Genomic DNA, 18,105 nt, shown 5'->3' with positions numbered 1-18,105 from the left:
AATCAAAGAAGATGATGTGTATCTGAGTTGGTGTCCACAGACAGAGAGTCCAATAGAATTCCAACATATAAGGTGCTGAAGGGGCAGCTCCAGAAAAGACGACCCCTGGTTTTCAGTTCTTCTGGATTGCAGAGCACACAGTTCGAGTCGTCAGTGACATTGAATGTTATGCCTACGAGACATGCCAATGGCGCTGAGTATCATTCTGTAGGAGCTATGCAAAGGTCTTAAGCTTGGAAGTGCATTTGCGGTTCCAAATCTGCTGTATAGGCGTGATCCTGGAGGAAAAGGAAGCATAGCCCTGTATATGGTGCAAATGTCATTGCTTTCCTTAGTTAACATGATGGTCGAGGAGGAGCTGTCGGAGATCGTATGTTCATCAATGGCTGCGATGAAGGGGGAAGTGGAGTGCGATTCTTATTTGATGACTGGGTGTTGTAAAAAGGCTATTCTGTTGTGGAATATTATTAAATGCACTTTATCTGGTCTACACTCAATTTGTTTAACACTAACAAACTGTTACAGATAATAACAATACATGACTAACTTCACGTTTAAGAGCTGTAAAATCTAAAATGATTACCGTTTTGTTATATCGGATAATATTTTTAATTTTTTATGCTTCCTTTTGTTACTTGTCTTATTGTATTTGTCTTAGTTTCACAGTTGCATGTTCATTGTAACTACATAATACTCCCTCCGTCCGAAAATACTTGTCATCAGAATGAATAAAAAGGGATGTATCTAGAACTAAAATACGTCCAAATGCATCCCCTTTTGTTTATTTTGATGACAAGTATTTCCGGACGGAGGGAGTATCATTCTAATTATTTGCTGTTCTGTCAGGTTGAAACGACACGCAAGATAATTTCATTCCACAAAGAAGACAAAAGCCTTGATCCTAATAACATCAGCCCTCAAAGTATTCTTCTTGATTTCATAAGTAGCAGCCAGACTTTGCGCATTTGGTCTTTCAACACTTCAATTAGAGAGCATTTGAACAGCGATCAGCTTCAAAAAGGCAAACAGATAGATGAGTGGTGGAAACAGATGACAAAAGGTACTTGTGCCCTAGATTTACCATCATGCTCTGCTTTGTAAAAATTCTGGCTAAATCAAGAGTTCATTAAAAGGGATATGTGTAGATAGGCCAGGAACTAATTAAATGTAGGAAAATCCTTGTTTGCATTACATAATAACACTAGAATTGGGAATGCAGGCGATGCATGTTATTTCATTGAGAGATGCTTGGCTGCAAACCATTTTTGTAATTTGCAATTTTGCCTTCCTTCATGTATCTACTGATAAATTGGAAACATTTCCCCCCTTGAAATAGCTTCGGGAGAGAGAATGATAGATTTTATGAACTTGGATGAGCGAGCAATGGGCATGTTTTGGGTTCTCTCGTTCACCATGGCACAACCAGCATGTGATGCAGTCATGACCTGGTTTACATCAGCTGGAGGGGCAGAATTCATGCAGGGACCCAATATGCAACCAAATGAAAGAGTGACGATGATGCATGAAACTTACCCTTTGTCAATGGCGTTGCTTTCTGGGTTGTCTATCAACTTGTGTTTGAAGCTTGCTTACCAGCTTGAAGAGACTATATTTCTTGGCCAGGTAAAACTTTAAAAAATTACGCTGCTGCTAATACCCTAGTTGCATTTACATTTCTGTTCTGTATTTAGCTTTATAAAGCCCACCACAACTTTTTATTCAGACTATAAGCTTTGTGGTTGTTAGTTTTATATACATTAGTTGATACATAAATAGAAAATAGCTTAGTTTGCATATGGTTTCACATGATCAAAACAATTTCTGTGAATAATTCTTCTGCTCATTTAAATAGCAATTGCTGTTACAGTTCTGCTAACAATATATGAACCTGTGACTATCTGTTTTAAAATTATGACATCATTTGCAATCTTGACTGGAAATATATCTTTCTCGAAGTATGCATACAGTCACAATTATCTGTTCTTTTGGTTTGATTGCTAATTCTCATCTATCTTTAGATGCCATACAGTTGATATTGCTATTTTAATCTTAACTCTGTTCTTTGATAGGCTGTTCCTAGCATTGCTATGGTGGAAACCTACGTTAGGTTGCTGCTTATAACACCACATTCATTGTTCCGCCCACATTTTACGGTAAGTTTTGCTACCTGTTAATGTGATCTGTATTCTTCATATGGAGCTTCTGCCAGACTGACTGTTGTTTTCCTCTGATTTCCGAATTACTTTTTGTAATTGTAACTTATAACCCTAAGGGTCCCCTGTTCTGAGTTCGTGCAAATTATGGTCTTATGGAAATTCTGATACATTCGTGCTATTTAAACTTGGCAGACACTAACCCAAAGATCGCCATCTATTCTGAGCAAATCTGGTGTGTCTTTGCTCCTACTTGAGATACTGAATTACAGACTACTTCCTCTGTACAGGTAATTCTTTACCTAATTTGATTTTTAGTTTTTTCTTCTTCTTTTTCTTAAAAGAAAAGTAGCTTTGGCACAGCAAAAGATTGGAATCTTTACCTGAGTGTTTCTTTTCCCATCTCTTTCTCCTTTCTTTTCACCTCATTCGAAATGCCTTCTATATTGTGCATATAGAGATTTACCCTTCTAAACTGATCTCAGCATAATAATACATGAATTTCCTTTTGTTTTGCAGTCCTTTAGAAAATCCTCAAGGTCTGCGTCTTTTGTTGATTATATCATTGTGCGTTTCTTATTTTCTTACATCATTATGGATCTTTTGTAGGTATCACGGAAAAAGCAAGGCATTGATGTATGATGTCACAAAGATAATATCAATGATTAAGGGAAAACGTGGAGAGCATCGCCTTTTTAGATTAGCTGAAAATTTGTGCATGAACTTAATTCTCTCACTGAGAGACTTCTTTTTGGTGAAAAAAGAGTTGAAGGTAAAAAGAATACACATTTTTCTTTAGAAATTCGACTATCACTAGTTTGTGGAGTGACTTCTATGTTTATGTAGGGACCAACTGAGTTTACTGAAACGCTTAACCGCATAACCATAATAAGCCTTGCGATCACCATCAAGACACGTGGAATCGCCGAGGTTGAACACATGGTTTATCTTCAACCACTATTGGAGCAAATTATGGCAACCAGTCAGCATACATGGTCAGAAAAGACTCTACGTTATTTTCCTCCCCTTATTCGTGACTTTTTAACGGTTAGGGCGGATAAGAGGGGACAAGCTATCCAAGCATGGCAGCAGGTATAATTTTTTGGGGACACATGTTTGGCCATTTATATCCGTATGCATCTACTGATCACCATCTTGGGTAGTTCGTAGCTCATTTTTGTTGAGGATTGATTAGTTATGCTTCTGTTTGCTAAATCTTTTTTATCTTGTAATAACTGCTCTTCTTATTTGTGGATAGTTTGGTGGAGAATGTATTATCAGTTGTATGCACCATTTATGTACTATTAGCATTAGGAAATGCCATTAAATATATACCTCCAGAGTGATATTATCACATATTCACATTTTGCTACTTTATGGTTAAGTTGAATAAATATGGTCTCTGTGACCTGAAAATGCAGCATTTCCACATGCTTGTTCTGGCCATGTGTAAGAGTATAATATCGCCAAAGGTCTTGGATTGATTTCTTTAACTTGCTATCATATGTTTTTGAGATTATTGTGCCAGGCGCCCGGGCCACATTGTTCTTCACCTTTAATTTTGACAATACTCTCATTTCAGGCAGAAACTACTGTTATCAATCAATGCAACCAGCTACTGTCACCATCCGCTGAGCCAAACTATGTCATGACTTATTTGAGCCATAGTTTCCCTCAGCATCGTCGCTATCTATGCGCTGGTGCTTGGATGCTAATGAATGGACATCCTGAGATCAACAGCGCAAATCTTGTATGATTTTATTTTTTGTGATTACTTCCATACGAGGGTTGTCAGTTACTCTATACATGTGCTGCTTGATCTTATCGCAGGCTCGTGTCTTGAGAGAGTTTTCACCTGAAGAAGTTACTGCAAATATTTATACAATGGTTGATGTTCTTCTGCATCATATCCAGCTTGAGCTTCAACGGGGGCATCTAGTGCAGGTGACACAAGATTATTTTTTTGTTACAAAAGTTGTCTCTTTGCCTTTTTGTTTTTTGTGGTTTTCCTTTTCTAGTAGCTTGCGTCTAAATTTTTCTGGTCGCTTATTTTTTGCAGGATTTACTTTCCAAAGCAATCACGAATCTTGCATTCTTTGTCTGGACACATGAGTTAGTTCCACTGGACATTGTGCTGCTAGCTCTTATTGACAGGGATGATGATCCTTATGCTTTACGTCTTGTGGTAGGTCCTCTTAAAACAATTAGGTTTGAATCCCATATTTCTGTTACATCATTAGTTCAATAACCACTATTTAGTTACCAACTGACTGTTTCCCAGTTGTTAGATAGCTTTAAACATTCTACTAAAAACCAGTTCAACAGCTGTTCATGCAAATATTGAAAGCAGCTAATCTAATAGAATGGTTTTTGAGTTTAGGGTTGATAAGTAGACTCTCGCCAGAGTTCAGGGTTGAAAGCCAGACACTTTTTTTTATTCTATTTGCAATTTTTAAAGCTTGCACAAGTTGTTTAATGCATGGATATGGTAACACGCTACAGTTTTGTATTAGTCATTAAAAGAGTAACAGAGGGCAGCATGTGGATGCCTTTTGGTAACACATTACTATTATCAAAGTGTCGTAGGAATAGACATAGAGTACCCTGCTGTATATAGGAGGGCAGCACAAGGGCACCACCGTACGGGGCCAGAGATCTGGCTGGCGGTCACCAGTGGTTGAGCTCCAGCTCTGTGGAGGGTGTGGAACTTGAGGAGCTCGGGGATGATGTGTGGGTGCGAAGGGCATCGTAAGCTGTCAGGGGCTCACGGATGGCTGTAGAGGGGAGCTCTCGGGCCATTGCCGCTGTTTTCTCCCAAATCTTAGACACCTTCATCGGGAGATGGGAGGAGATTAGACTGGGATTGGGAAAGTGGAAAACTACAGAGGATCTCCTTATATATATGCGCTGGCAGTTTGCTTGTAAATAATGTGTAGTGCGGGGAAGTCTCCTGTGGAAGGTTTGGCAAGGGGCTGCAGGAAGCAACTCTGGTGGCGCTTCTCCACCCCAGTGTAAAGCCGACAGGTGTTTGTTGAGTGTGTGCTTCTAGAGGGTTAGAAACACCACAAGCTGAAGCACAAGCCCAAACAAACAGGGTCTTCTGAGTACCAACCAGTGCCTGAGCTGGCTAATTTCTACTCTAAGTAACAACTAGATTTTCGTCTGTGTATACCAAAGTAATTAGAAAGCATTGTACTCGGACAGATTTGATGTTTTAAAACTGACTAGTTGCTTCATCTGTGCATGCTAAAGCTTGGACTTGCTTTGATGATAAATTTAACATTACAGATAAGTCTGCTTGAAAGACCTGAACTTCAGCACAGAATTAAAGCATTCTGCAGTTCTCGTTCTCCTGAGCATTGGCTAAAAAATCAACCTCCAAAAAGAGCTGAGCTCCAGAAAGCTCTTGGTAACCATCTTTCATGGAAGGACCGGTAAGTGCAATCTTTTAATTGATATTCAAGTCCAGTGTTTTAGTTAAATATGCAATTATGCATTTGGAATTTGAACGATATATAACATATTCGTTGAAAACATGCGTAAAGCAGGTTCATTTTTAACCTTAATTGTCTTTTGAATAGCAATACCAACTAGCTATTTGATTGAAAATTTGCTTGTTAATCTGATTGCCCGGTACAGTCTGATATATTTGGATCTGTAGATAAATACGAGCGTACTGTGCTTAGTTTATCTTTAGTCAGTGGCGTTTCTTGGTATGCCTGATAAGTACTTGTCCATTTATTTCCCAGCCTTAAATTGAACCATCCCTGTTTTTATCTGAATCTCGCTGGTTTGGGAAACCCTTGTCCTATTCCCAACCATATATGGCCACTAGTAATAGACTTCCTGAACATTCTTAAGGGTGGATGTAAGATGCCTTTTTCTACGGATTGCTGTGATTAGATTTTACTTTAGCAATGGATCATATATCTACTTTACCCGGTTAAAGAACATATCTACTTTCTTCTGCATTTGTTTCTTGTTTGTAAAATCATCTTGATGTTTTAAGTGGCGTGCATTTTTCATGATTCAACTTTGTAAGTAACTAATAAAGCAAGGTTTAGTGGTAGAAAAGCAATACATTGTAATGAAATTGATCAAAGTTTAGTTTTGAGTTTTCGACAATTCTTCCAATTTGCTGCTCGGGCCAGTGCCAATAGTCTCAATATGTAGGGTGGAAACGGATTGGATGCTGACTAGATGGTACTCTAACCAGTTTCTTTTCCATATTTTCAAAACGAGTACAGATGCAAATACGGATGTTGTCGAACACGAGGACAGCTCGGGTGCTACTTGAATACAATTATCCTAATTTTTTGCGAGGTTAAATATCCTAAAACTTTGACGACACACTATAGGGCACTTGATATTGCTGTTGATTGATGACATATGATGAACAGTGGTTCACTTTGATCTCTTCTTTGGTTGTTCAAGGCTTCCAGCGGCACAATATATTCCCTCCGTAAAGAAATATAAGAGTGTTTAGATCACTAAAGTAGTGATCTAAATGCTCTTATATTTCTTCACAGAGGGAGTACCAGCTAACAAGTCTTAGAGCTGGGCAGCAAACTAGTTTGGCATTTTATCTGTAAAAGTGTGAGTCATAATTAAGTGCATGGTAGATTTTTGTCCAGCTCTTTACGCATGCATCTTGATTCCTGAAAGCAACACCGTGACGTGATTGATTACTACTGTATGGTCATGTAATTACCGTGCGCGATGGAAGCTGAAAGGAGTAGGAGCGTGCCTGCGTGGAGAAGAAAGCGGAAGAGTTGCATGGAGGGCACTAGTGTGAAGAGGGCGACGTGCAAGTTGCTTGGCAAGGGATGCGACTGAGGTGTCTGATGCCAGAGCTTTGGCACTTTCCTTGCTAAATGGGCTGAGATCTAAGGGGACAGCCGCACCGGGTCAGGGAGCTGGATAGTTTTTACTCCGACACTGATACATTCGATTTCAAAATTAGTATCCTCGTCTTTTTCCAATGCCACATCTGCATTTATATCTGGATATTAAGTCCCCATATTGTCAGGATCCAGATTTGATTCTGATTCGGATGCAGATATTTCATCCCATAGTAGCCTTTTCTTGAATACGGACATCAGATAATTTGTATTATCTAGTGCTAGTTTCCACCCTTAACAATATGTTGCTCCGGTTCAGAGGGGTTGATGCACCTACAGAAAATCCCTACAAAGTGAGCCCAATAATTAATTTGCAGTTTGGGACGCAGGGGTAGTTAGAAGGGTGTGCTAGCCTCAATCCCCTGGCTGATACATATATCTCTTTACTTTCTATGTTTATATTACCTTGTAGACTTGTACCATGGCATATTATGTTGATTTGGGTATATTTGACTTTTTAAATCATATTTCTGTTGGTATATTTTGCCCTTTTGGGTTTCTGTGCAAAAGTTATTGAAGCTTGATTCACTATAGTTGTTTTATGAATGCAGCTATCCTCCCTTTTTCGATGACATTGCTGCCCGCTTGCTTCCAGTCATCCCACTGATAATTTATAGGCTTATTGAGAATGATGCTACAGATATCGCAGACAGGGTTCTCGCATTTTATTCTACCTTTCTTGCTTTCCACCCACTGAGATTTACATTTGTGCGGGATATTCTTGCATACTTCTATGGTCATCTTCCAAGCAAGTTAATTGTCCGGATCCTCAACGTGCTGGGTGTTAGCACCAAGGTAAACCCCTGTTTCTTTTCTGGAAACTCTTCTAGCTGTCCAGTTCTATTCGTTCATACTAATGGTGATCATTTTGCAGACTCCTTTCTCAGAATCCTTTGCTCAATATTTAGGGTCTTCAAATTCTTCTATTTGCCCACCACCAGAATATTTTGCCAACCTTTTGCTAGGCCTTGTTAATAATGTCATACCTCCTTTGAGTAGCAAGTCCAAATCAAACCCAGCAGATGCTTCTGGCGGACGCACAAATTTCAGCAAGCCTCATGCATCTATGCAAGCTGGTGGAAATAGTAACGCTGATGCTCAGAGGGCATTTTATCAAAATCAGGATCCTGGGTCATACACACAGCTTGTCTTGGAAACAGCAGCTATTGAGATTCTCTCACTTCCTGTGCCAGCTTCTCAAATAGTGTCCTCTCTAGTTCAATTAATAGCTCATGTACAAGCAATGCTTATACAGTCAAATACTGGTCAAGGAATGTCTGGTGGTTTGGGCCAAAACTCTGGGCTGCCAACTTCTCCTTCAGGTGCGGGTGCTGAGTCGGCAGGTGCCAGCCGAGGAAACACTTCAGCAAGTGGAATCAGCGCGAACTTTGTTTCTAGAAGTGGCTACTCTTGTCAGCAGTTGTCTGTTTTGATGATTCAAGCATGTGGCTTCTTGCTGGCACAACTCCCACCAGAATTTCACATGCAACTTTACTCAGAAGCAGCTCGAATCATAAAAGATTGTCGTTGGCTTTCTGACAGTTCGAGACCTGTGAAAGAGCTTAACTCAGCTGTTGGTTACGCACTTCTGGACCCAACATGGGCTTCTCAAGACAGTACATCGACAGCCATAGGTACCGCAAGACATTTTTGTTTACTGTGTTTTTACCCCATTTCAGCTTAAACATTTGGGCCCATTCAGCTCATTGTTAATTTAATACAGTTATACCATTTTGTGCTCTGGTTATATGTTTGTTCTGCCTTGATTGCAGGTAACATTGTGGCCCTTCTACACTCATTTTTTAGCAATCTTCCTCAAGAGTGGCTGGAATCTTCACATACTGTCATCAAACATCTCCGGCCAGTGACTTCAGTTGCCATGTTGAGAATTGCCTTCCGCATATTGGGCCCCTTATTGCCTCGTCTAGCCTTTGCTCGACCTCTATTCATGAAGGTATGCCTGGTTTTCCCTTTGTACTTCCTAGTTACTAAAAGAATGTATAATTTGGATTTACAGCTGTTTTGAACAAATTTCTACGATATATGTTACACCTGTAATCTCAATAATCAAAGCAAGATCATGTTCCAACATGGCTTCTATTCTGTCTTCTGTTTCAGAAACTTCACACTGAAAAAAGCATTGTTAGCCTCTTTCCAATGTACTCCCTCCGATCCATATTACTTGTCGTTGCTTTAGTACAACTTTGTACTGAAGTTGTACTAAAGCAGTGACAAGTAATATGGACCGGAGGGAGTAGTATTTTTTGTCTATTTAAAGACTGCAAATCCTATAGGAATGTTTTTCCTATATATATGTTTGGAACAGGGAATGAGTTTCTAGGATTCTTACGGAATGACTCTCAACAGTTCCTCTCGTGCATTCATATAGGCTCGCAGTCATATATCACTAGGCCCTACACTTGTCTGATTTGCTCTGTTGTGTCTTCGACACAATTGAGCTGTAAGTGTGCCCTTGCTCTCCGAAGGAAATAAATGAATGCATGTTATTGATTGTTCCCCACGACCCAATGTTTTCATACATGGGAAGAGCTTCATGCAGGCCAAAGGCGTCCGAGACCACAACATCCGCTCTTGCTATATCACTAGTTTTCATCATTTTCGCACCAACAGAAACACCATTTTTCTTTACTCCACCAGCCCCTGCTCTCTGCTGGCTTCACCGGTGGTCCGATATATTGTTGTACGAAGTACAGTTTATTTGTTGTTCTGTACTAATTTTCTCGTGTCCTCGGGATCTGCAGACACTGGCTTTGCTGTTCAATGTGTTGGGGGATGTGTTTGGGAAGAACTCTCAGGCCTCACCTCATGTGCCGGCATCAGAAATTGGAGACATCATTGACTTTGTGTAAGATACTCCTAATCCTTGCTGAAAATTCTCGGGCATGGACTACATGTATCTTCCCATTCTGTGCTCAATCGTTAATTCAATGTCTAACTTCTCATATGAGCTACTTCATGTTCTCGTCGCGAAAACAGGCATCATGCCGTCATGTATGAAGGTCAAGGCGGCCCGGTTCAGAGTACCAGCAAACCTAAAGTGGAGATACTGACATTGTGCGGGAAAGTGGTGGATATGCTTCGGCCTGACGTGCAGCATCTCCTGTCCCACCTCAAGACCGATCCAACCTCGTCGATTTACGCGGCGACCCATCCAAAGCTAGCGCAACAACACCCATCCTAAGCTAGAGCACAACATGGATGATGTAGAATAGTGTACACCTGGAGTGCTGCGGCTCGGCTGATTTCGCTGTACAGGCCTGAGCGCCAAGCGGCTTTAACCAGTTAACTCGCTGCCAAACCGGAACCTGGAGTTTATCTCAACGGTTAGGGGCAGATTGTCCGTTGGATCTTGTGTTGTAACCCATATATATGTAGCAGTGGTGTAGATTGCGACGTTTATCATCTAAAAATTTAATTTGTCTGTCTAAAGTCAAAACATATTTACTGTCAACTCCATGCAAGCGCTTGTGCATTTCGTTCGTCGCTTCATGGCTGCAACTCATTGGCTGGAGTTAGCGGCAGTCGGTTGTAAGTAGTACTACCCCTTTTCCTCTGATGCTGCAGTGCAGGACACGGCTCGTTTGGTCGATGGTCACGGTCAGGGGTTACCCGTCGTGACACCGATCTGAGCCGAGCAAGTAAGAGCGCATCGCGTGCTTGCAAGGTTTGTCACGGAGCAGGAGCCAAGGACGGACGGACCCTTGTCGCCGGTGGCCATCAGACGCTCGCTGGTATACCCGTGTCGTGAGCCGTGGACATCGCGTCACAGTGGCGCGCTGCGTGCAAGACAGCTTCTTTCCGGTTGGGGTGGCCAGGAAATTTTCGGGTTTTTCCACGTTAACATAGCCCGCACTCCTGTGCAAACTACAGTCGTCGTTGTACTGCTGACCGGCGAGCAAGTTCACCAGTGTCAGCTATGCCTCGTAAACATCGGTGGTCACTTCTCTAAATTTTCAACAGTATACCCCGGGTTCAAATCCCTATGTTCACGTGTTGGGCACGGTACAAAGTTTGTGCGAAAATCCACACGTTTCCGAGCCTCCCACGGTTCATTCAGCCCCCCTTTATTCTCCGATAGGTAGATATATACCGCCGCGGTGATTAGCAAGCAAGGTCCACGTAGTACGTGCCTGGTAATCCGTGGCCCGTTTTCTCCTGCTGCTAATCCGTGGTCGGGTGCACCGCCTAGCAGAATGAAACACCATGCGTATATGCATGCATGGTCCACCTGTGTGGGTGAGGCCGAGGCCGGTTGATGAGATTCAGAGCGAGCAGAGGCCGGCTCACACGTACTGGGGCTCTGCTCGCCACGTGCGCGTGGCCCCTTTCCACTTCCGGCCGCACCTATTAATCCCCCGCTACGCGCCTCCGCTCCCACATTAAGGCCAAACTTCTTCCTCCTGGGACTGACTGATTCCCTCGAGACTCGAGCAAGCGCCTGCCCCTGCCGCCTCCCTTCCCAGCTCAGCTCGCTCGCTCACTGGTGCTCGTCCGGCTCGACCGACAGAGATGGGCAGGCAGCCGTGCTGCGAGAAGGTGGGCCTGAAGAAGGGGCCGTGGACGGCGGAGGAGGACCAGAAGCTCGTCGCCTTCCTCCTCTCCCACGGCCATTGCTGCTGGAGGCTCGTCCCCAAGCTCGCAGGTCAGCGACGCTTACACCCGTATATGCATGGCGACGGTTCGGCTCGGCCACCCTGCAAACGCATACATTTGGTCTCAGACTCTCAATCGCATGCAGGGCTGCTGAGGTGCGGCAAGAGCTGCCGCCTGCGGTGGACCAACTACCTGCGCCCCGACCTCAAGCGTGGCCTCCTCTCCGACGACGAGGAGAAGCTCGTCATCGACCTCCACTCGCAGCTCGGCAACAGGTGTGTGTCCAGCTCGATTCCTCCCATCCGGAGTCCGGACATTTTTCTGCATGTTCGCGTCGTGAATTCTGTTCTTGTGCTGCGGCGCAGATGGTCCAAGATCGCGGCGCGGCTGCCGGGCAGGACGGACAACGAGATCAAGAACCACTGGAACACCCACATCAGGAAGAAGCTCAAGAAGATGGGCCTCGACCCCGTCACGCACCAGCCCGTCGCCGCCTCCCGCGCCGACCCCCTCCAGGACCCGCAGCAGGACCCCCACTGCGACGGCAAAGCCTCGTCCCAAGAATCGGCCGGCTACGGCACCGGCGCTAGCGCCGAGGAGGAGGCGCTGACGAGCGCCGAGCCGAAGCAGGGCGCCACCTGCTCTGCCTCCACCGCGTCGGCCGTGTCGCCGTCCCCCTGCTCCTCCTCGTCCGCCTCGGCCTCGGCCTCCGCCGCGACGCCCGGCGGCGCCGACGTGGACTGGCCGGACCCCCTCGACCTCTTCCAGGTCGACGCCATCATCGACATGGACTGGGCCAGCATCTTGTCCGGTAGCGGCGGCGGCGGCGACATTGGCGTCGATCTCTTCGACCAGTGCTCCGACGTCGGCTTCGATCAAGAAGTGTGGATGTGATCAAGCGGCTGTTAGTATTCGAATCGAGGGTTAGAATTAGATTGCGTCACTCACTCAGAGTCACCTCCTTCTGTTTTCCTCTCACTCGCTTGCTCTCTCCGTGCTCTGTTTTCTTTGGTTTCTTGGGAGAGAATTCGTCAGTGTTCATGTCCGTGCATGCATGCATGCTTGCTTGTTGATAAGGAATGAGAGAAATGTTGACTGTGCTTATGAAAATTGATTATATGCGAAGAAAGTGTCAAGAAGCAGTTCACTGGATCATCGATCACGGTATGATCTTTGGTTCAGCACGCTCATGCACACGCACAAAAGAACAAACATTCCCACCCATCCCCTATAAACATATTCAATTCTGAAAGCGAAAAGCTAAGCCTTTCGTCAAAGAAAAATGTTTTGTTTTATGAACATGTCTGAATAGTATTTGTGCATGCACGCTCCAATGATGGACTGCGGCAGAGACTCCCTGGAATGAAAGCTCAGTACTTCCGGGACCAGTTTGGAAGTGTGAGGAGTGCTTTTGCAATAGTAGTGGACTACTTAAGTTCAAGATGTCTGTTGCTAATATAACCAAACACCGATTAGTTAAATAAGAAAGGCTCCATGCACAAAAGCATCCTTGTGTAGATAACCCAAAAAGAAAAAGAAGATCATTAAAAAATCAGTACTCAAAGAAAGATCATTCAAAAAATTTATGGCCGCAGCCTTGTAAACCTTCTCTTTGCCAGGTCTCGAGAAGCATCCTTCCGATCACCGGGAGCATAATTCTCCTTGATTTGACCGTTAGGCTTTGTTCGGATTGAGTGCGTTTTTTCGCGAAATACCAGGGAGCAGAAGAAAAGACCCCCAATAAAAACAGGCCTGTTTTTGATAAATAAGAAAAAAACAATAAAATAACAGGCCTTTAGATATACACATTGTTTTGCTTGGTTGTTTTGCATCAACACCTAAATAATTACATACAATAAAACCTTCATGAACTGAATATTTTACTTTTATGTTACATTTGAGAACCCCTTGAACGCCTTCTCAAAGGGTTGTCAAAATTCTAATTAGACCTTATTTACTTATTTATATATAATAGAGCGGTACATATATGCTTTCCAGTTACACAAGAAAAAGTGTTTCGCAAACTAGAAGTACTTGTATCACAAGTCAAGGCAAGGACAACTCAGTAGATAGTCACTTTTAGACCATGCTTGTGCACAATTGAATCTACGGTATACTGAAATGGCTTATTTCCCACTCATAAAAGACTCATTTCATATCTGGGATGGATTCCAATTTCGGTCTTTGAAAGACTTGATTGGTTGGGAGATACTCCACTCTCCAAACAATATGCATGCTTTACTTTACGCTGGAGAGGAAAAAAATGACATTGTGACACATGTCATGGGCACTGCTCCTTTAATTTGTCCTTCAGGGAAATCGTTGGGGCAGAATCTGCTTAACGCGTATGACCTTTTTACATGAGTAGGTCAAACACATTTAGTTGTGACAAGAAATATATTTAGTTGATATCTATATCAAAATATGGGTTTCTCCATGAAGTCCTCGTATACAATACTGGCACACCTAGGTGCTCATTCTCAATCATTAAATCTGGAAAACTAAAAGAATCAAAGGGGAGGGGGTTATGCTCACCGAGCACTAAAAAAAATACACTTTCGTGATGATACATGTTTGTCACAGTAGGTCACGTTTTCTGTCATGCATGTACGTCCATGACGATTTTATGACAGAATCAAGATAGTCATACCTGTGCTGTCGTAGAAGTGTTCCATGACAATACCAAAATTATCATCACGGAAGTGTCCACTTCCATGACGATAAATAACGCGTCATGGAAGTGCTTTCGTCAAGGATAACTGACACGTGGCATCCACCGTAACAGGTCGCCGTTAAGCTATCGGGTTTCAGTTTGGATCCGATAACCCGTTAACCGCCTCGACCAATGAAGATTTTCCACGTGTAAAATTCTGATTTGCCTTAGTATCCACGTGTCAGCTCCGGGTTGGGACAAGTGTCATCAAGCGAGTGGACGGGACGAGCCTATGGTACGTCGACACGTGCCTCGTCCCAACAGTGGCCCATTTAGGTTAAATGGCCGGGCCTGTCAAAATAAGCGGGCCGACCCATTAGTGGCCTACTTGAGTCATGCCCATTCACAAGCACGACTCATACAAGTTACACATAATTGGTCCATAAAGGCTCATTCTAGATTTGACAATTTTCAGCTCATCGTCAGTTTCAACCCGTTAACGGCCCGCTACGTCTTTGGGCCCAATTACGACCCGACCTTCTTTCGGTCTGTTAGCAGCCCATCGTCAGTTCCGGCCCGTTAACGGCCCAATATGTCTTTCAGCCTTTTCTCGGCCCATTCTGCGGTTGGGCTAACTTCTAGCCCATTGTGACTTTCAGCCTTTCCTCGGCCCATTAGGTAAATGGGTCAATTCCTAGTCCATTTTGTCTTTCGGCCTGTTAACGGCCCGCACAATAGTTGGGCCTTTGACGGTGCAACCTGATTTTGGGTCCATTAGCAGCCCACGTTCCGCAGGGCACAATTTCAGCCCGACGCGACTTTTTGGCCTGTTAAAAGCCTAGTTTGCAAATTGCGCCTCTTCTGGCCCAAAACACTTTCGGCCTCTTACTAGCCCGTCAAGTAAAAGGGCCGAGACAAAATTGACATTTATTTTGGCCTGCTAGGGCCCGCGGGCCATTTCCATTTATACAACCCTATCGAGCTTTCGGCCTGTTAACGGCCTGCTAAGAGCCATTGTTACGATGGGCCACATCGTTTGGGATCCACTAAACATTAAGTTGCTCGGCCCAATTAAGGCCCGCTTTGACTTACATGTTTGTTCGTTCGGATGGCGTCTAGGTAATGTTTGGGCGTGTTGGCCCCTGTTTCAACGATATACCATATACAAAGAATTATCCTATCTATACTATTGCCTCTAAAAAACCCGCACTATACAATAAAGAGACTAAGGCATAGAAACGAAGAATAATCCTATACTATACAATAAAGAAATTATAGCAGATTATACCCATTGGGCATTATAGTTCGGCGTTCGGCATCAGTAATAATAAATCGTACACAAACAACAATTACATAGACTGGGCAAATACATCATGGACACGCATCAACAGAACATACCATCTGAACTATAATCTCTTCAGAAAATAGGATTGGCCGGATTCAGATAGCATAAATTTTAGTCTGCAAAATCTGCAATTCCTTTGTGGTTACCTCAATGTCTTGTTTCATTTTTTTGACTCCTGCATCTAATACGTGCAAGTCCAGTCTCAATATGTTGACTGCATGTTGAGAATCATGTACACGTTGTATTGCTACCTCTAGTTGATGCTCGAGAACATCAACACATTCCAATTGCAATCCATAATCATTTGTTAACGGCCATGCCACACTGCTTTTAGATCTTTGTGTTGATGTTAGTTCATCCTGAAATATTTTTGTAAATACACATGACTAGAGCAAAAATATAGTTACAACAGTGAAGCGAGCAAGACAGACTATTTTGTACATGGCAAAACAGGACTAACAATAATGTTACACGTCATGAAGCATAAGCAGGTGGTATTTTAAAAATTATAAAAATGGTAGTCTGTGCAGCCGCATACATAAATCTCTCTTAGCTCACCAGAGGAGCATGATGTTGGGGCCAAATCCAAAACACAGACAGGTTACAAATTTAGACCACACACAATCAAGATGCATTTTTATGAGTAGTTTATCTTGTGAGAGAAAATGATGAACATGGGAAGGCCTTATTTGCAAATGTGGAGAGGAGTGTGTGTATCTTTTTGCGAAATTGCCATAGTTTCCTTCCTATCCGTCAGATATAAATCGGACGACCTATATTGCAGGATGACAGACACACCATCATCACCAACTCTGTTTTTTTTATAAAAGTATGTAATCAAGATCCTAGTAATGATAGAGAGGCTAATGATGTGAATATGTGTTTGGTTATGACATTTATGACATCGACAACTCTACCATAGCAGGAAGCAGTTTCACACTGTTCACTACTATAAGATGTTTTAGATATTTAAAAGTAGACTACATTCGTAATGAGTGAACAAACACATTAAAATGTGTTTACATACATCTGATTTACAAAACAGTTAGAACATCATATAGAAGTGAGCGGAGGGGTTTTTAATCAATGGCCAAATGATTGGTTACAGGTGAAGAACCCTACGCAAGCACAATGTCAGACAAATAGGATGTCCTGGTAATTGTAATGCAGTGACTTACCATAACTGGTTGAACAGGCTCAACGCTGCTCCTCCTTCTCTTGCAAGGCTCCTTCCTAACATCTTGTACTTGGAAATCCTCAACTTATCTTCATTGCACCCCCTCTGCAAGGTGACACAAACTAGTTATTAGTCTCCTTGGAAGATAAATATGCATACTTTCCAGTTTGTGAACAACACAAAAGGATGAGTTTATAACAAAACAACACCACATAATGAAACATGCCACATCTCTTGCACACAATGAAATGAGCATTTACTATGTGTGCACTGTGTAAAAACTAGGCATACATTCGAACTGGATCTCCAGGTACTCTTGGAGAGCCTATTTTAGTGTACACCCAAACCTTTATGTCACCTATGGTTATACAAGCCCCCACTATAGTAGCCCTTAGTGTTTAAATCATTGACAAGCTCTGTTAGGTCAAGAATAGTAAGTAATCAAAGCAAACAGTCCTAGTATGGTTGGCTGATACAAACAAGCAATTGAACATATGTGTAAGAAAATCTTGCACAACACTGAATTACATATCAAGAAAAGAAGCATAGAAGGAGGCTTAAAGACCATCAATTGACTAGCCAGATTTAAGGGGCATTTAAACATCATGTGCAACATATGAACTAACATAAACATTGCATATTTCAGATTCTATAATGAAATGCACATGTATTAGGTTATGCCATGTATGATGCCTAAATGTACACTATAGCATGCAAGAGTGATTCATCATTGCATGCACAATTGAGTTGCAGGTTAAGGGCCAGTTCTCTTTTGACTTTTCAGAGCTTATTGTCAAATAAGCCAGAAAAGATGTAAAGAAGTCGTTTTTGAGTTATGGGTTTGGGCTTAACTTATTTCGCTTTGGGGAGGGGGGGGGTGCTTCGGGTCGAAGCTCACTAAAAATTGAAGGGAAGGGGAATAGCGAAATGACTCGGTTGTCTGCCTATATTACACTCAGAATGCCACTGCTCACGCCTGCGTCACACCTGACCCTCAAGTAAAAACAATCACGCAAGCGTTCATTGCCCTGCCCGCTTGCATCTCCTCTCCCCTTTTCCTCTACCTCGATCCCCTGCCTATAGCGCTAGGGTTCCTCTAGCGAGCCGTCGCCACTGGTCCCATCTGGCCTGCTCCTCGATGATGCTCTGTCCAGCTAGGCTACATGGCCGGTGGGTAGGGCCAAATCTTCCTGGCTGCTCCTCCCTCTAGCACCACCCCTCACTCTCATGGTCTCCAGCAGCTGCTCCGCTATGGCCCGTCC

At 43.0% G+C, this 18,105-nt stretch overlaps 2 protein-coding genes across 3 annotated transcripts in view; both read left to right on the top strand.

The window, feature by feature from the left end:
* LOC119322766 (mediator of RNA polymerase II transcription subunit 23-like) overlaps nt 1-10,526 on the top strand; it is a 14,668-nt gene extending 4,142 nt beyond the window's left edge. For both annotated transcript variants that reach the window (XM_037596275.1, XM_037596274.1), the window contains exons 7-21: nt 847-1,060; nt 1,337-1,623; nt 2,070-2,153; nt 2,349-2,443; nt 2,763-2,925; nt 3,000-3,245; nt 3,736-3,903; nt 3,984-4,097; nt 4,213-4,338; nt 5,442-5,587; nt 7,606-7,849; nt 7,929-8,688; nt 8,827-9,008; nt 9,817-9,920; nt 10,052-10,526. In XM_037596275.1, coding sequence (XP_037452172.1) covers nt 847-1,060; nt 1,337-1,623; nt 2,070-2,153; nt 2,349-2,443; nt 2,763-2,925; nt 3,000-3,245; nt 3,736-3,903; nt 3,984-4,097; nt 4,213-4,338; nt 5,442-5,587; nt 7,606-7,849; nt 7,929-8,688; nt 8,827-9,008; nt 9,817-9,920; nt 10,052-10,256 — 3,138 coding nt within the window. In that variant the 3' untranslated portion in view covers nt 10,257-10,526. The remainder of the gene's footprint in view (nt 1-846; nt 1,061-1,336; nt 1,624-2,069; nt 2,154-2,348; nt 2,444-2,762; nt 2,926-2,999; nt 3,246-3,735; nt 3,904-3,983; nt 4,098-4,212; nt 4,339-5,441; nt 5,588-7,605; nt 7,850-7,928; nt 8,689-8,826; nt 9,009-9,816; nt 9,921-10,051) is intronic.
* A 935-nt stretch (nt 10,527-11,461) lies between these two features.
* LOC119321727 (protein ODORANT1-like) lies at nt 11,462-12,778 on the top strand. Its single transcript, XM_037595285.1, has 3 exons — nt 11,462-11,717; nt 11,814-11,943; nt 12,034-12,778. Exons 1-3 carry the CDS (start codon nt 11,585-11,587, stop codon nt 12,560-12,562), a joined length of 792 nt encoding a protein of 263 aa, XP_037451182.1. The 5' UTR covers nt 11,462-11,584; the 3' UTR covers nt 12,563-12,778.
* The last annotated feature ends 5,327 nt before the right edge of the window (nt 12,779-18,105 follow it).

The sequence above is a fragment of the Triticum dicoccoides genome, chromosome 6B (genome assembly GCF_002162155.2).
Source record: "Triticum dicoccoides isolate Atlit2015 ecotype Zavitan chromosome 6B, WEW_v2.0, whole genome shotgun sequence".
NCBI lineage: Eukaryota > Viridiplantae > Streptophyta > Magnoliopsida > Poales > Poaceae > Triticum > Triticum dicoccoides.
This window is presented reverse-complemented; position numbering and strand designations above follow the sequence as displayed.

What these genes read in the sequence shown, in the direction of transcription:
- LOC119321727 (XM_037595285.1), top strand. Translation starts at nt 11,585, where the DNA reads ATGGGCAGGCAGCCGTGCTGCGAGAAGGTGGGCCTGAAGAAGGGGCCG. An exon ending in GCTCGTCCCCAAGCTCGCAG is followed by an intron (nt 11,718 to 11,813) that starts GTCAGCGACGCT and finishes AATCGCATGCAG; the next exon opens with GGCTGCTGAGGTGCGGCAAG. An exon ending in CACTCGCAGCTCGGCAACAG is followed by an intron (nt 11,944 to 12,033) that starts GTGTGTGTCCAG and finishes GCTGCGGCGCAG; the next exon opens with ATGGTCCAAGATCGCGGCGC.